The following is a 17,921-nucleotide window of genomic DNA, read 5'->3' on the forward strand; positions in this document are numbered from 1 at the left end:
ATATTTTCGACAGATCATCATATTGGTACCCTGGTACTGTGATCTGCCCCCGGGTCAAGTGCACCTAATCTTCTGCAATCTGACAGTAGGAGGACAAAGAGGGCCATAGTTCCTCTAGCACGAACCTTAGTTGCTGAATTGGGACCTCAGCAGCAGTTCTCGTCACCAGTTGACACCTCGCACCCCTACACGTCAGTCAGAGATGATGATACATACATTGGTAGGGAATTAGCTTTCTTTTTCAGAGCACAAAAGTTCGCTAATTCTGTAAGTATCATATTTATTTCAGTGGGAAAACTTGCTTATGTCCTATAGAGACTCGGCAAGGTATGCCTACATCCATGGACTACCAATTTTACTTTTGAGGCAATTAACTGTTTCATTTCTTTTAGAAACTCAGTTTCACTTGTTTAGTAGGATTTTCTTGCCCTTATCCTCTTACATGAGTACCGGGTACAAGATTTCCTGCGACCTTGATTTAATTAATCATTTAACATCTTGTACTTAACTTTAATTGTTAAAGATTCCACAGGATAGGTACCAGTTGCCACGTTGTCCTGTTTCTGACATTCACTATATCACAACTGTATATTCGTTGTGCATTTATTTGCTAATTTCATCATGTTTCGTCTCCAAGCTTTCCGTGCAGATCCAGCAGGTGCAATAGGGACTTTAAGTCATGCCAAGAGGGCTGAATTACAAACTCTTGCACATGAGTATCAACTAACAGTTCCCTACCAAGCCAACAAGAGTAAAATACACAACCTGTTACTGGATCATTTCTTAGAGCAAGGTAAGATAGACTCTGAAACTCATGAAACTTACTATATTGCAGATAAAACTGATTTGGCAACGATGAAACTCAAACTAGAGCTGGCCAAGATTGAACGTGAGCAGCAAAGGGAAGCCCTCGAGCAGCAAAGAGAAGCAGCTGCCATACAAAGGGAAGAACAAGAACGTGAGGCTGCCTTGAGGAAGGAAGAACAAGAACGTGAAATCGCCCTCAAGGAACGTGAGGTTGCAATACTCCGTGAGCGGGAACGAGTACAGCTTGACACAAAACGACGCGAGTTGGAGATGCAACACGAACATGACAAACAACAAGTTACTCTGGCTATAGAGTGTCGTCAACGAGAATTCGCGTTGGAAACTTCACACCTCGCTCAACGCCAGCAAGCTACTGCCAATCTTCCCATCAGTTTTAATATATCACATGCAAGTAAGTTAATGCCATCATTTGTAGAAACAGAAGTTGACGTGTTTTTTACCACCTTTGAAACCCTTGCTAATCAACTTAGTTGGCCTGCCGACCAATGGGCCACACTTCTCAGAGTACATCTTACAGGTAGAGCTGCAGTCACACTCAGTACTTTGGCGTCTGAGAATGACTACCAGACTCTGAAACAAGCAGTGTTGGACGCCTACCTTCTCTCCACCGAAAGTTATCGAAGGAAATTCCGTGACCACCTGAAGGCAAGTACCACTACCTTTCTCAAGTTTGCTAACACCAAACGGAGATATTTTATGAAATGGCTGGAAGCAGCACATGTCTCTACTTTTACAGAACTCGTCAACCTGATGCTAGTTGAAGAATTCTTGAGGCGTGTGCCGCCTCCTGTCCGTCTATATTTAGCAGATAAAGAAGAAACCGACTACCTGAAGTGTGCTAAGTCGGCTGACACTTACAGCCTCATCCACCGGCTGACACCAGAACCATCCTCCAGTAAGAAATCGTGGTACAGTTACGAGAAAGTGAGTACCGATCAAGCTGGCTCGCAATTGTACTGCAAGTATTGTAGACTCTATGGACAAACCATAGATAAGTGTGGTAAGTTTCAATACAAAGGAACCACCGACACGCAAAAACCCAAACCAACTCCTCCTAAGTCCGGTAAGCCTGTGATGAATGTTGGTGTTCATGTTAATGATCTTTCTCTTTTCAGTAACCACCTGTATACTGGAACTGTCTCTGCCAACGGTTCAAATCCGGAGGGACGTTTCAAATTGATGATCTTGAAGGACACAGCGGCTCTTCAATCGATCATCTTGAAGTCGGCTGTGCCCAACATCGCCTACACCGGAGAAACTGTCTTCATCACTGACCTCACTGCTACCACTCCTTATCCTCTCGCCAGAGTCCACCTGGATTGTCCCTTCGTGAACGGAGAAGTCCAAGTCGCCGTCAGGGAAAAGCCTTTTCCCATGCCTGGAGTGCAACTTCTCCAAGGCAACGACTTGGCAGAAGACCTGCAACCGACCAACCTGATCGTCATGGACAAACCCCGGGTGTTTACCTCTGTGCCAGATAACCCTATATTTGAGTATGTTCCAGCAAAGGTTCAAGAGAGTGATGAAGTTTCTCCTCCGGTTTTAGTGACCACCCGTGCACAAGCCGCACGACCACAGCCAGCTGACTCTACTGCTACCGCTGTCCCTCAAGACCCTCAGAAACTACCCCCGAATCTGACCAAGTTGGAGTTCCGTAAGTTACAGAGGGAAGATCTTACCTTAACACCATTATTTTTCCAGGCTGAGACTCAACCCGACAGTATTCCTGGGTTCTTCCTAGAGAACGACTTGCTCTACCGCAGATATAGACCCAGTAAACTGAAGGAGGAGGACGATTGGGCCAACGTCGAACAACTTGTGATTCCTGCCAGCCTGCGGCCCACTATTCTACATCTGGCCCACGGAGCACTCTCCCACTACGGATTCAACAAGACTTACCATGGAATTCGTCAAGACTACTACTGGCCAGGTATGGTAAATAGCGTCAAACAGTACGTAAAACAGTGTCATACATGTCAGATGGCAGGTAAACCGAACATCTCTATTCCCAGAGCGCCACTGATTCCCATACAGGTGCCTGCGGAACCTTTCCACAGACTTATTATAGACTGTGTTGGTCCTTTACCTCGGACCAGTTCAGGTAACGCCTATATCTTAACCATCCTGTGTCCTACCACCAGATTTCCCATAGCAGTTCCAGTGAAGAACATTACGGCTGCTACGGTTGTGAAGCACTTATTGAAGATCTTCACCCAGTATGGATTTCCCAGGGAGGTTCAGAGCGACTGTGGTACCAACTTCACCAGTGATCTCTTCAAAAGGACACTGGAGGAGTTCAACATCAAACAGGTATTGTCCAGCCCCTATCATCCTGCTTCACAGGGTTCTCTTGAGCGTAGTCATCAGACTATTAAAGCACTCCTGAAAAAGTTTTGTAGTGAAACCTCTAAGGATTGGGATAAGCAAATAGATCTGATAATGCATATTTATAGAAGTCTTCCCAATGAGTCCCTAGGAGTATCTCCTTATGAGATGCTCTACGGACGTAAGTGCCGTACTCCCCTCAAGGCTTTCAAAGACTCTCTACGTGATGCCACCTTCAGTGAGCATCAGAATGTGCCCCAGTTTCTTCAAAACCTTCAACACATTCTAGAGAGAGTCCACAGGTTTGCCCATGATAATCTATTGAAAGCACAGGAGAGGATGAAGACTCATTACGACCAGACCAGCAAAGTAAGGAAATTTAAGCCGGGAGACTTTGTGCTCGCTTACTTCCCTATCCCAAGTTCTCCTTTACAAAACAAGTTTTCAGGACCCTACCGCATCAAGGAGTGCAGAAACAACCATAACTACGTTCTAGAGACTCCAGATAGGCGGCGGAAGACCCAGCTGTGCCACGTCAACCTCCTGAAGCTATATAATGGTACTCCTCCCACTGTCATGCTAAACTACTCTGCTTTTACAGAACCATACATCCACAGTGAGACCTTCCCTGCTTCTCCTCCCGAAAGCACTGACAAGGAGTCGGCGCTTTCTAATTCAAAAATCCATACTGATATTCCCAACCATTTTCAGGACCATAATAGTGCTCCTTTGCCATATTCTAATTCCACTCTCACCTCGTCAGATAAGCCCTTCATCCTCCATATCGACGCCAGTGGTACCGGCGTTGGTGGTGTCGTGATGCAGCAACGAGGCGAGGAGAATACACCTGTCAGCGACTACTGCTACAAGGAACTACGGAACAATTGGCAAGGAGCTACTCTTCATCATCCTGAAGCTCCAGCACTTTACTCCACACCTGAAAAGTGCTCGGTCTACCATCAACACGGACCACACCACCCTACACCTCCTGCAGCACGCCCCCTTCTAAACTCAACGTCTTCTACGATGGGCTTTATATTTACAAGATTTCAACCTGGAGATCCGCTATATCAAGGGTTCTGACAACATCATAGCCGATGCCCTCTCCAGAGTTTATGAAGTAGAAGCAACTCCACCTATTACTCCACCACATAACGACGTACTTCTTCCAAAACCGCAGGCTTCGGGGGAGAGTTGTGACGATAATCTCTTTCAAGAGAGATTGAGCCTGCTCTTCCCTCCAAAGTACGTCCCATTAACAAATAATATAGAAGATATATCCAACAAGTATCACCAAAACGTTTTGCCCAGAGAGCAAAACGTATCCAGCCCACCGGCGCACCTGCTCGCCTCCGCCACCGTTAACCGACAAACTGCTTGTCCATCGCCTGCCTGTCGCTGATTGGCTGGTGCCCAGTCGCACCTGCCCCACCACCCGCCACCACGAGTTGATGTCTGGGCTACAGCGACCTAGGGAAGGCAGAATATCTTAGTGCTCCACACAGTTGACACGTCTCATTGGTAGACTAAGCCTTGGCTTACGTGTACTAAGGGAGGTAGCAGCTTGAAGCCAATATTCCTGCACTATTTACTTTGCTATTACTCACTTGTCTTAACGTAACTTTTCATTTGCCAGTGATTATTCTTATTATTTTGTTTGTTGATTTATCTGTTACATTTTTTATGCTCAATTTTATTAATGTCTTGCTTTTCTAACGTAATTAAAATTTCATTGTTAAATTTACTTGTGTTTTGTGTGTCTTCCCATTACCTTACCACAGACGAAAGTTCCAGCTTTTCTCTTTTTTTTACTTTATGTGACGAGGCCATGCCCCTAGCTTTTGAAACAGCCGAACACCAACGCGTTACCGTCACAATATATATATATGCATATATATATATGCATATATATATATATATATATATATATATATATATATATTGTGACGGTAACGCGTTGGTGTTCGGCTGTTTAAGGCTAGGGGTATGGCCTCGTCACATAGTTATAAAAAAAAATAGAAAAAACTGGAACTTCGTCTGTGGTAAGGTAAGGAGAAGACACACAAAACACAAGTAAACTTTAACAATGAAATTTTAATTACGTTAAATAAATCAAAACATGAATAAAATGCACAAACAAATTTGTATAATAAAATCAATCAATCAAAATAATAAGAATACTTAAATGACACAATGAAAAGTTACGTTAAGACAAAATAACAAGAAGTGCAATATACAAGTAAATGGGAGGTGCTGGAATATTGGCTTTAAGCCACCACTTCTCTCAGTACACGCTAGCGTCTAGCTGGGAGGAGTGGTGACAACGAGAGCACTGAACATTCTGAGGTATGAGGGTGGGGCGACCCCAGACATCAAGTAGTATGGGGGGGCGAGTGCAGGTGCAGCCAGACCGGCGACCAATCAGCGGAGCCGGTAGCGATCAACATGTAGTTTGGTGGTTTGAGTCCGAACAGGTGGCTGGCTGCATATGTTTTGCTCACCCTGGCAAGCCTTGCTGGTGTTGTTGTTGTTGTTGGACATGTCTTCCATAGTCGTTTTATATAATTTCAACGACGTGTTTGTGGAGGGAAGAGCAGGCTCAATCTCTTGAAGGAGATTATTGTCACAACTCTTCCCCGAAGCCTGCGGTTCTGGAAGAAGTACGTCGTTATGTGGTGGAGTAATGGATGGAGTCGCTTCTACTTCATAAACTCTGGAGAGGGCATCGGCTATGGTGTTGTCAGAACCCTTGATATAGCGGATCTCCAGGTTGAAGTCTTGTAAATACAGAGCCCATCGTAGAAGACGCTGGTTGGTGAATTGGGCTTGATGTAGGAAGCGGAGAGGGTTGTGGTCTGAGAAGATGGTGGTAGACCTGGCGCCTTGTAGGTACGGAGCGAAGTGTTGGAGGTTCAGGACGATGGATAGTAGCTCCTTTTCAATAGTGCTGTAGTTCCTCTGGTGTGGTTTCAGTTTGTAGCTGTAGTAGCTGACAGGTAGAACCTCCTCGCCTCGTTGTTGCATCAGGACACCACCAACGCCGGTACCACTGGCGTCGACATGAAGGACGAAAGGCTTGGTGATATCTGGAGAGGCGAGAATGGGGTTAGAACAGAGGAGGAATTTGAGTTGTTCAAAAGCAACGGTTTGCTGTATGGTCCAATTATACCGTTGCTTGGGACTGGTTAATAGAATTAGAGGTGTGGCGACTGTACTGAAATTCTTCACAAACCTACGGTAGTAAGAGGCAAGACCAAGGAAGCGCAGGAGCTGCTTCCTGGTGGTAGGCTGTGGATACTGTTGGATGGCTTGAGTGTGTGAGTCTAACGAAGCTATGCTGCCACTCCCAATAACATGACCCAGATAACGCACTTTACCTTTCGCGAAAGTGGACTTGCCCAGGTTGATGGTGAGGCCGGCTGTCAGGAGCTTTGAGAACAGACGTCGCAGCTGGAGCAGATGTTCACTCCAGGAGTTGGAGGCTACGACGATATCGTCCAGGTAGGCGTATGTGTTATCCAAGCCCTGGATGACACGGTTGACAGCTCTTTGAAAGGTGGCCGGGGCATTACATAGTCCGAAAGGAAGGCGTTCATATCTGAAAAGTCCAAAAGGAGTGATGAAGGCAGATATCTCTTTAGCGCGCTCCGTTAGACACACTTGATAGTACCCCTTAAGCAAGTCCACTTGGGACAAGTACTGGGCACTACCAATGGCATCAAGGATGTCATCTATCCTTGGCAAGGGGTAAGCATCCTTGACAGTGACAGAGTTCAGTTTACGATAGTCAGTGCACAACCGCACCTTACCTTGGGGTTTGGGCACCAAGATACAGGGTGAGGCCCAGGGGGACTCACAAGGTGTAGCCAGTCCATGATCCAAGAGGTATTGCACCTCAGCACGCATGACTTCCTTCTTGCTCGGGCTGATTCGGTAGAAGGGTTGACGAATCGGCCGGGTGTCGGGGAGCAGTTGGATGTCGTGCTGGGTAACATTACACTCTTGGGGATCATCTCTGAACAACTCTTGATGTTCTCTGAAGATCTTGACGAGAGGTGCACTATGATTATCCTGAAAGTATTTGGGAAGATCATTAAGGATTTCGGAATTAGAAAGCGCTGACTCCTTGTCAGTGCTTTCGGGAGGAGAAGCTGGGAAGGTCTCACTGTGGATGTAGGGTTCTGTGAATGTGGAATAGTTAGTCAAGACAGTGGGAGGAGTACCATTATATTGCTTCAGGAGGTTGACGTGGCACAGCTGGGTCTTCCGCCGCCTATCTGGAGTCTCTATGACGTAAGTGTTGTTGCCTCTGCACTCTTTGACGCAGTAGGGTCCTGAAAATCTGTTTTGTAAAGGTGAACCTGGGATAGGGAAATAGGCAAGGACGAAGTCTCCCGGCTTGAATTTTCTTACTTTGCTGGTCTGGTCGTAATGAGTCTTCATTCTCACCTGGGCTTTCAATAGATTATCATGGGCAAAGCGGTGGACTCTCTCTAGAATGTGTTGAAGGTTTTGAAGAAACTGGGGCACATTCTGATGCTCACTGAAGGTGGCATCTCTGAGAGAGTCTTTGAAAGCCTTAAGGGGAGTACGGCACTTACGGCCGTAGAGCATCTCATAAGGAGATACTCCTAGGGACTCATTGGGGAGACTTCTGAAAATACACATTATTAGGTCAATCTGCTTATCCCAATCCTTTGAGGTTTCACTACAAAACTTTTTCAAGAGTGCTTTGATGGTCTGATGACTACGTTCAAGAGAACCCTGTGAAGCAGGATGATAGGGGCTGGACAATACCTGTTTGATGTTGAACTCCTCCAGTGTCCTTTTGAAGAGATCACTGGTGAAGTTGGTGCCACAGTCACTTTGAATCTCCCTGGGAAATCCGTATTGAGTGAAGATCTTCAATAGATGTTTTATAACCGTAGCAGCCGTGATGTTCTTCACTGGAACTGCTATGGGAAATCTGGTGGTAGGACACAGGATGGTTAGGATGTAGGCGTTACCTGAACTGGTCCGAGGTAAAGGACCAACACAGTCTATTATGAGTCTGTGGAAAGGTTCCGCAGGCACCTGTATGGGAATCAGTGGTGCTCTGGGAATGGAGACGTTCGGTTTGCCTGCCATCTGACATGTATGACACTGTTTTACGTACTGTTTGACGTTATTTACCATACCTGGCCAGTAGTAGTCTTGACGAATCCCATGGTAAGTCTTGTTGAAGCCGTAGTGGGAGAATGCTCCGTGGGCCAGGTGTAGAATAGTGGGCCGCAGGCTGGTGGGAATCACAAGTTGTTCGATGTTGGCCCAATCGTCCTCCTCCTTCAGTTTACTGGGTCTATATCTGCGGTAGAGCAAGTCGTTCTCTAGGAAGAACCCAGGAATACTGTCGGGTTGAGTCTCAGCCTGGAAAAACAATGGTGTTAAAGTAAGATCTTCCCTCTGCAACTTACGGAACTCCAACTTGGTCAGATGCGGGGGGAGTTTCTGAGGGTCTTGAGGGACAGCGGTAGCAGTAGAGTCAGCTGGCTGTGGACGTGCGGCTTGTGCACGGGTGGTCACGAGAACCGGAGGAGAAACTTCATCACTCTCTTGAACCTCTGCTGGAACATACTCAAGAATAGGGTTTATTGGCACAGAGTTACACACCTGGGGTTTGTCCATGACGATCAGGTTGGTCGGTTGCAGGTCTTCTGCCAAGTCGTTGCCTAGGAGAAGTTGCACTCCAGGCATGGGAAAAGGCTTTTCCCTGACGGCGACTTGGACTTCTCTGTTCACGTAGGGACAATCCAGGTGGACTCTGGCGAGAGGGTATGGTGTGGTAGCAGTGAGGTCAGTGATGAAGACTGTTTCCCCGGTGTAGACTATGTTGGGCACAGCCGACTTCAAGATGATCGATTGTAGAGCCGCTGTGTCCCTCAAGATCTTCAATTTGAAACGTCCCTCCGGATTTGAACCGTTGGCAGAGACAGTTCCAGTATACAGGTGGTTACTGAAAAGAGAAAGATCATTAACATTAACACCAACATTCATCACAGGCTTACCGGACTTAGGAGGAGTTGGTTTGGGTCTTTGTTGGTCAGTGGTTCCCTTGTATTGAGACTTACCACACTTGTCTATGGTATTTCCATAGAGTCTACAATACTTGCAGTACAGTTGTGAACCAGCTTGATCGGGGCTCACCTTCTCGTAACTGTACCACGACTTCTTACTGGAGGATGGTTCGGGTGTCAGCCGGTGGATGAGGCTGTAAGTGTCAGCCGACTTAGCACACTTCAGGTAGTCGGTTTCTTCTTTATCTGCTAAGTAGAGGCGGACAGGAGGTGGCACACGTCTCAAGAATTCTTCAACAAGCATCAGGTTGACGAGTTCTGTAAAAGTAGAGACATGTGCTGCTTCCAGCCATTTCATGAAATACCTCCGTTTCGTGTTAGCAAACTCGAGGAAGGTAGTGGTACTTGCCTTCAGGTGGTCACGGAATTTCCTTCTATAACTTTCTGTGGAAAGTAGGTAGGCGTCCAACACTGCTTGTTTCAGAGTGTAGTAGTCATTCTCAGACGCCAAAGTACTGAGTGTGACTGCAGCTCTACCTGTAAGATGGACTCTGAGAAGTGTGGCCCATTGGTCGACAGGCCAACGGAGTTGATTAGCAAGGGTTTCAAAGGTGGTGAAAAACACATCAACTTCTGCTTCTACAAAGGATGGCATTAACTTACTTGCATGTGATATATTAAAACTGACGGGAAGATTGGCAGTAGCTTGCTGGCGTTGAGTGAAGTGTGAAGTTTCCAAGGCGATTTCGCGTTGACGACACTCTAGAGCCAGAGTCGCTTGTTGCTTGTCATGTTCGCGTTGTATTTCCAACTCGCGTTGTTTGGTTTCAAGCTGTACTCGTTCACGTTCACGGAGTAATGCGACCTCACGTTCGTGTTCTTCTCTCCTCAAAGCAGCTTCGCGTTCTTGTTCGTCTCTCCTCAAAGCAGCTTCGCGTTCTTGTTCGTCTCTCCTCAAAGCAGCTTCGCGTTCGTGTTCTTCCCTTCGTATGGCAGCTGCTTCTCTTTGCTGCTCACGTTCAATCTTGGCCAGCTCTAGTTTAAGTTTCATCGTTGCCAAGTCAGTTTTCTCTGCAATATAGTAAGTTTCATGAGTTTCAGAGTCTATCTTACCTTGTTCTAAATAGTAATCCAGCAACAGGTTGTGTAGGTCATTTTTGTTGGCTTGGTAGGGAACTTCTAGTTGATACTCATGTGCAAGAGTTTGTAATTCAGTCCTCTTGGCACGACTTAAAGTCCCTATTTCACCTGCTGGATTTGCACGGAAAGTTTGGAGACGAAACATGGTGAAATTAGCAAATAAAGGTACACGAATATTCAATAGTGAAATGTCAGAAACAGGACAACGTGGCAACTGGTACCTATCCTGTGTGATCTTTAACAATTAACGTTAAGTGAAAGATATTAAATGATTAAATTAAATCAAGGGCGCAGGAAATCTTGTACCCGGTACTCATGTAAGAGAATAAGGGCAAGAAAATCCTACTAACAAATGAAACAAAGTTTCGAAAACAAATGAAACAGTTAAATGCTTCAAAAGTAAAATTGGTAGTCCAAGGATGTAGGCATACCTTGCCAAGGCTCTATAGGACATCAAGCAAGTTTTCCCCACTGAATTTAATATGATACTTACAGAATTAGCGAACTTTTGTGCTCTGAAAAAATAAGCTAATTCCCTACCGTTGTATGTATCATCATCTCTGACTGACGTGTAGGGGTGCGAGGTGTCAACTTGTGACGAGAACTGCTGCTGAGGTCCCAATTCAGCAACTAAAGTTCGAGCTAGAGGAACTATGGCCCTCTTTGTCCTCCTACAGTCAGATTGCAGAAGATTGGGTACTCTTGACCCGGGGCAGACCACGGTACCAGGGTACCAATATGATGATCTGTCAGAATGAGAAATATTCAAGGGACATAGATGGTAAATACGAGTAATAACACGGAGGGAGAGATGACCAATTAAGAGTATGACTGCGGCCTACAGTCACCACGTAATCCAAAGTTGTCTCACCTTCACTATATGTTACTCTCGTAATGCACAATACACCGCACCTTATAAAAAATGAAATTGAATGAAAAATAGTAGAGCTACGTTAACAAAGTTAAATACGCTTACCATAAATTACCACTTGGCACCAGTACCTGAGTGAAGCTCCTAGGACAGGCCCCCATATAACTTGTGACGGTAACGCGTTGGTGTTCGGCTGTTTAAGGCTAGGGGTATGGCCTCGTCACATAGTTATAAAAAAAAAATAGAAAAAACTGGAACTTCGTCTGTGGTAAGGTAAGGAGAAGACACACAAAACACAAGTAAACTTTAACAATGAAATTTTAATTACGTTAAATAAATCAAAACATGAATAAAATGCACAAACAAATTTGTATAATAAAATCAATCAATCAAAATAATAAGAATACTTAAATGACACAATGAAAAGTTACGTTAAGACAAAATAACAAGAAGTGCAATATACAAGTAAATGGGAGGTGCTGGAATATTGGCTTTAAGCCACCACTTCTCTCAGTACACGCTAGCGTCTAGCTGGGAGGAGTGGTGACAACGAGAGCACTGAACATTCTGAGGTATGAGGGTGGGGCGACCCCAGACATCAAGTAGTATGGGGGGGCGAGTGCAGGTGCAGCCAGACCGGCGACCAATCAGCGGAGCCGGTAGCGATCAACATGTAGTTTGGTGGTTTGAGTCCGAACAGGTGGCTGGCTGCATATGTTTTGCTCACCCTGGCAAGCCTTGCTGGTGTTGTTGTTGTTGTTGGACATGTCTTCCATAGTCGTTTTATATAATTTCAACGACGTGTTTGTGGAGGGAAGAGCAGGCTCAATCTCTTGAAGGAGATTATTGTCACAATATATATATATATATATATATATATATATATATATATATATATATATATATATATATATATATATATTTATATTATTTAATATGATCGAAAAAGTAAGATTAATAATTCTAACACAAATTTTCTCAATATTTCTTATGTTTCTTTTCACTGTCGATGGTAATTGAAAATTCAATTCTCCAAAATTCATTTTTATTTTTAGTCTGACGCGACACTTGAACGCATTTCGTAATAACTTATTACATTTTCAAAGACTTTAGTTTACACACACACAACTATAACCTGCAAACACTAAACAGAGTTTTACTATGCTATCATTTAAACAGCTTTTATCTTATATACTTACATTCAGGTGAGGTGATATGTTACAATAGTTTTGGATGAGGTGAACAAAACTTTCAACACAAGACAGAACACGGGTATAAATTGGATAAATTAAAGGGAAGAATGGAAGTAACTGCAAAGGGCCTATTGGCCCATATTTCTTGATGCTTCTATATTGGAGCAGAGTCTTGAAGTGGGTAGAATATAGTTGTGCATTAATTGTCTGTTGTTTGCTGGTGTTGACTTCTTGATGTGTAGTGCCTCGCAGATGTCAAGCCGCCTGCTATCGCTGTATATATCGATGATTTCTGTGTTGTTTGTTAAGACTTCTCTGGTGATGGTCTGATTGTGGGAAGAGATTATATGTTCCTTAATGGAGCCCTATTGCATATGCATCGTTAATCGCCTGGAAAGAGATGTTGTCTTGCCTATATACTGAGTTCTTTGAGGCTTACAGTCCCCAAGTGGGCATTAGAAGGCATAGACGACATTGGTCTCTTTTAAAGCATTCTGCTTTGTGTCTGGAGAGTTTCACATGAGTATGTTGGCCGTATTTTTGGTTTTATAGTAAATCGTCAATTGTATTTTCTGATTTTTGTCTGTAGGGATAACGTTCCTATTAACAATATCTTTCAGGACCCTTTCCTCCATTTTATGAGCTGTGGAAAAGAAGTTCCTGTAAAATAGTCTAATAGGGGGTACAGTTGTTGTGTTAGTTGTCTCTTCAGAGGTTACATGGCGTTTCACCTTCCTTCTTATGATGTCTTCAACGAAACCATTGGAGAAGCCATTGTTGACTAGGACCTGCCTTACCCTACAGAGTTCTTCATCGACTTGCTTCCATCTTGAGCTGTGGCTGAGAGCACGGTCGACATAAGATTTAACGACACTCCTCTTGTACCTGTCTGGGCAGACACTGTTGGCATTGAGGCATATTCCTATGTTTGTTTCCTTAGTGTATACTGCAGTGTGGAAACCTCCGCTCCTTTCCATGACTGTTACATCTAGAAAGGGCAGCTTCCCATCCTTCTCCATCTCGTAAGTGAAACGCAACACAGAATTCTGCTTGAATGCGTCCTTCAGCTGCTGCAGACATCTGACAGCAGGTACCTGCATAAAAGTGTCGTCAACATACCTGCAGTATACGGCGGGTTTCAAGTCCATGCCAACTAAGACCCTCTGTTCTATGGTACCCATGTAGATGTTCGCAAACAGGACACCTAGGGGAGAACCCATGGCGACCCCATCTACTTGCTTGTGCATATGCCCATCTGGGCTCAAGAAGGGTGCCTCTTTAGTGCAGGCTTGGAGTAGCTTCTTTAGTATGTTTTCTGGTATGTCAAGAGGGGTACAAGCCAGACCATGATATACTCTGTCCATTATCAACCTGATTGTTTCATCCACGGATACGTTGGTAAACAGTGACTCTACATCCAAAGAAGCTCTTATCCCTGTGGCCCGTGCTCCCTGCTGCAAGTCGACGAATTCGTTTGGAGACTTCAGGCTGAAAGCACAAGCTATATAAGGAGTCAGCAAGCAGTTGAGTCGCTTAGCGAGTCTGTATGTGGGTGTGGTATCTGGCTGATGATTGGCCAAAGTGGGTTTCCAGGCTTGTTGGTCTTGATATTTCCATACACATACCCAGATTTGTATTCCCCAATAACCTTTGGAAGGTGTAGTCCGGATTTCTTGGCGTTCACTGTTTCGATCAATCTGTTTACCTTCGTTTTGAATTCCCTGTAGTGTCCTTCATTACCCTTTGGAATTTAGTTTGGTCAGAGAGTATGAGGTTCATTTTTACCAGATATTCGTCTTTTTTAAGAATAACGTATATTGGCGACTTATCACCTCTCCTGACGACTATCTCCTTGTTCTCATGAAGGCTCGCTTTTAGGTTGGGGGACGTTATGGTGTTTCTGTAGTTACCTCGAATCTTTTCTTCTTCTGCAATAAGTTCTGCTTGCAAGGTGTTTTTAGTGGTAACCTTCTTTAGCGTCTCGAGGTCGAATATGTCGTCCAATAAGATCTCCAACTCCACTTTCCGGGCCATCTCACTTGGTCAGGACATAATGAGACAGTTTATACCCAGATTTAAGAAAGTGATTTGGTCCTCAGTGAGGTTGATTCCAGCAAGGTTTTTTAAGCCATTTCTGGGTCGTGGAATCGCCATAGGTTCTCCGAATAATGTTGTCAGTTTCTTGATGATCCTGGTTTCGGTGCTGTGGCGATGTCGATCTGTAGGGATGTCGAGATGTTGGTCGATACGAGTACGGAGGTCTTCGTCGATGTTGCTGTTTCTCCATTGGTTTGTAGCGTGTAGTAGTTGCGTTTTGCTGTTTTTGATCTCATTTTCTACCTTGTGTTTCTGATCAGATACGCAAGGCAGAAATTTCCAAATAAAACCAAACAAAATAAATTAAAAATGGATATGTCTAGCTATTGCACACCCCTAGCTATACTTATTGTTAGGTGAACAGGGACATTTCGTGATAGTAAATGCTCACACCAGCCCAGGATCATCACCTACTCTCATATTTTATGTTCACCAGAGTTTATTTACCTAATAATTACTGGTATAATATCCTGCTATTATAAAACAATTTCTAATATCATAAAAGACGTATTTACTACAAGTTTCAAGCAAAGAATGCATATATAGCTAACACGAAGGACTCCTTCTTGATGAGACTTGCCAGCAAAAAATATTTGTTTATAATAAAATCTATCCTCTGTTCTGTGTAGTAGAGAAAAATTGAGTTATATTCAGTTTATGTAAAGCTACGAGTGGTCGAGAGCGCTCTTAGCGCGAGGCGATGTACTTATGAAGATTTCCAAACTTAAATGCCTACCTAAATCCCGAGATAGTCGCTACGAAGATCCTAAGAAGGTAAACGTTATTAAGTACGTGCGTAACTGCTTCGTGAATCTGGCCCCCTGGTGTTGGAGGACCAGCCAACACTACCGAATCAGCTGAGAGTGTTTTAAATTATCACTAACATTTGTAGCAGTACTACTTACTGCTTAATTACAGCTTAGTACATAAATTTATACCAACTGTTTCATTTTGGTGTGATAAACTGAATTATGACCCCCCCAACCAAAAAAAGTGATTGAAGGGAAGTTTACTGGTGATAATAAATGATAAAAGTTCAGTCAACTCACAAGCAATAAATAAGCAATAAATACAATTAAATTCAATCTCTTGAATTAATAATAAAATCAATCACCAGTAGATTTCCCCACAATAAGAGCAAAAAATTTTTTTCATGATCTTGGTTATATAGTTTACTTGGTGGATACCCGGCTGTGCCCGGGTCTCTTTGCTGATCTACCCCACTACTTCTTTTATCTCTTTTTCCATGTCTACTTTATCTTCCCATTTCACCGGTCTTTAGCTTTCTCCTCTCCTCTCATTCCCTCTCTCCCTATCTTCCCCCCTTTCCACCTTACTTTTCCCTCTCCACCTCACCCATCTCTCCCCTCATCACTTTTTCTTGCTATCTTCCCCCTCTCTCATCTCACTGTCTTCAAGCATCCCACTCTCCTTTCTTTTCCTATCTGTGTGTTTCTGTCTTTCTCAGTCTCTAATGTGCTGTTGTCTGTCTCTCTTTTCATATTTGTTTTCCTGTCTCTCTTTTTCTCTAGTCGACCAGGTCTCTCTGCAGTCCCATCGCTGTCTATCTATATGTGTTTGTCTGTCTGTCTGTCTCTCTCTCTCTCTCTGTTTCTCCGTCTGTCTGTCTGTCTTTTTTGCTGACTGTCTCCCTGCCTCTCTCTCTCTTGTAAAAATAAGTCTTCCTTTGGCGTGCTGGTGGTTGGGAGGAGCTCATCAGAATGAAATATTAACAAACCTATTGATCACCCATTTGTTCTGAGAAAGGGACGGGGCTTGAGTAAGTGTTTCAGTCTGTGTGAGGATCATCTGTTTTGCTACAAGGTATGAATAGCAGAATATTTTTTTATTAATTTCCCTGAGATCAGTGAAAAATCCACCTATCAAACTATCTATCCACCTATACATCCATCCATCTATCCATCCATCTACTCTTCTATCTATCCATGGCGACCTCGGTAGAGCGTCATTATCCCGTGATGTTTGGTGAGGTCTGGCCTGAGTGTTGGCAAGGAGTGTTGCCGCTTCATCTAGCCCCACACTCCTTCGACTCTCTCGTGTGTATTTAACCAAAAAGAGTACATCATGTATTCCTTCTTTACCTGAAGATGTTCCAGAGAGGAACGAAACGTTGCGAAAAATAAACCCATTCCCTCTCGCCCTTCCCCTTTTCTCTTTCCCTCTTCCCCATGCTTCCTCCTATCAGAATATACCCCTATCTCCTTTCTCTCAGAAAATAAATTATTAAGAAGCAATGAAACAACTCAGTATGGTGTCACAGAAAATGTAATATTAAGATCATTGAAAACTCTCGGGAAAACACACTACAGATTTGACACTTGACTCCATGAAAATCACAACGTAAGTCCCAATAAATGTTCATATTTCTTAAGGTAAGTAATTTAGCCGACCGCGACCAGAATATGTGGGTCTCATGCCCAGGACCATCCTCCACACCCCCCAGCATGTTTGAGTGACTCTAGCCCCCAGCTCCTGGGCTCAAACTTTGGACAAACAGACATTTTTTAATAAATAAGAAATAAGAGATGTTATGGAGACTAAGATCAGTGAGATACAAGGTGTGATGGAGACCAAGATCAGTGCGATACTAGGTTTGATGGAGACCAAGATCAGTGAGATACGAGGTGTGGTGGAGACCAAGATCAGTAAGATACGAGGTGTGGTGGAGACCAAGATCAGTGAGATACGAGGTATGATGGAGGCCAAGATCAGTGAGATACGAGGTATGATGGAGACCAAGATCAGTGAGATACGAGGTATGATGGAGACCAAGATCAGTGAGATACGAGGTATGATGGAGACCAAGATCAGTGAGATACGGGGTGTGGTGGAGACCAAGATCAGTGAGATACGAGGTATGATGGAGACTAAGATCAGTGAGATACGAGGTATGATGGAGACCAAGATCAGTGAGATACGAGGTGTGATGGAGACCAAGATCATTGAGATAAAGAATGTCACATTTCACTATCAGCTCACTGAAGAGCCCCTTGGAGGGTGACGCAGGTTATATTTAGTGCTGGGTCACAATATCCTACTCGGCACTGGTCACGACATTTTCCCAGCACAGGTTACATATAACAGCTAAAGTACGTCATCAGGATAAACACAGGTCCTTCACTCATCCACGCACGTACACACATATAGGGGGGGGGGTTCAGGGATATTCCTGCGCGGCCCTAAGCCTCTGGCTGGCCCACTAAGTGTTGCTTGTTTCTGTTTTACTTGGGCGGAGTATGAGTATTTATGACTCCTATGGTCGCTTCAGTAAGATATTGTCCCATGTGTTGAATAACTTCTTCTGCACTGTTGAATCTAAGTTGAAATCTTAATGGGTTTGTAACTGTGCACTGTGTTAGATAATGTTCCAGTGACCTGTCGGGCATTTCTCCA

General features: G+C 44.1%; 1 protein-coding gene across 1 annotated transcript in view; it reads left to right on the forward strand.

Annotated features, from left to right (window-relative positions):
- LOC138372628 (apolipoprotein A-I-2-like) overlaps positions 1–17,529 on the forward strand; it is a 42,369-nt gene extending 24,840 nt beyond the window's left edge. The window contains exon 3 of the mRNA XM_069338122.1: positions 17,045–17,529. Coding sequence (XP_069194223.1) covers positions 17,045–17,529 — 485 coding nt within the window. The remainder of the gene's footprint in view (positions 1–17,044) is intronic.
- Positions 17,530–17,921: the final 392 nt, after the last annotated feature.

Source organism: Procambarus clarkii, chromosome 39, assembly GCF_040958095.1.
Source record: "Procambarus clarkii isolate CNS0578487 chromosome 39, FALCON_Pclarkii_2.0, whole genome shotgun sequence".
Lineage (NCBI taxonomy): Eukaryota > Metazoa > Arthropoda > Malacostraca > Decapoda > Cambaridae > Procambarus > Procambarus clarkii.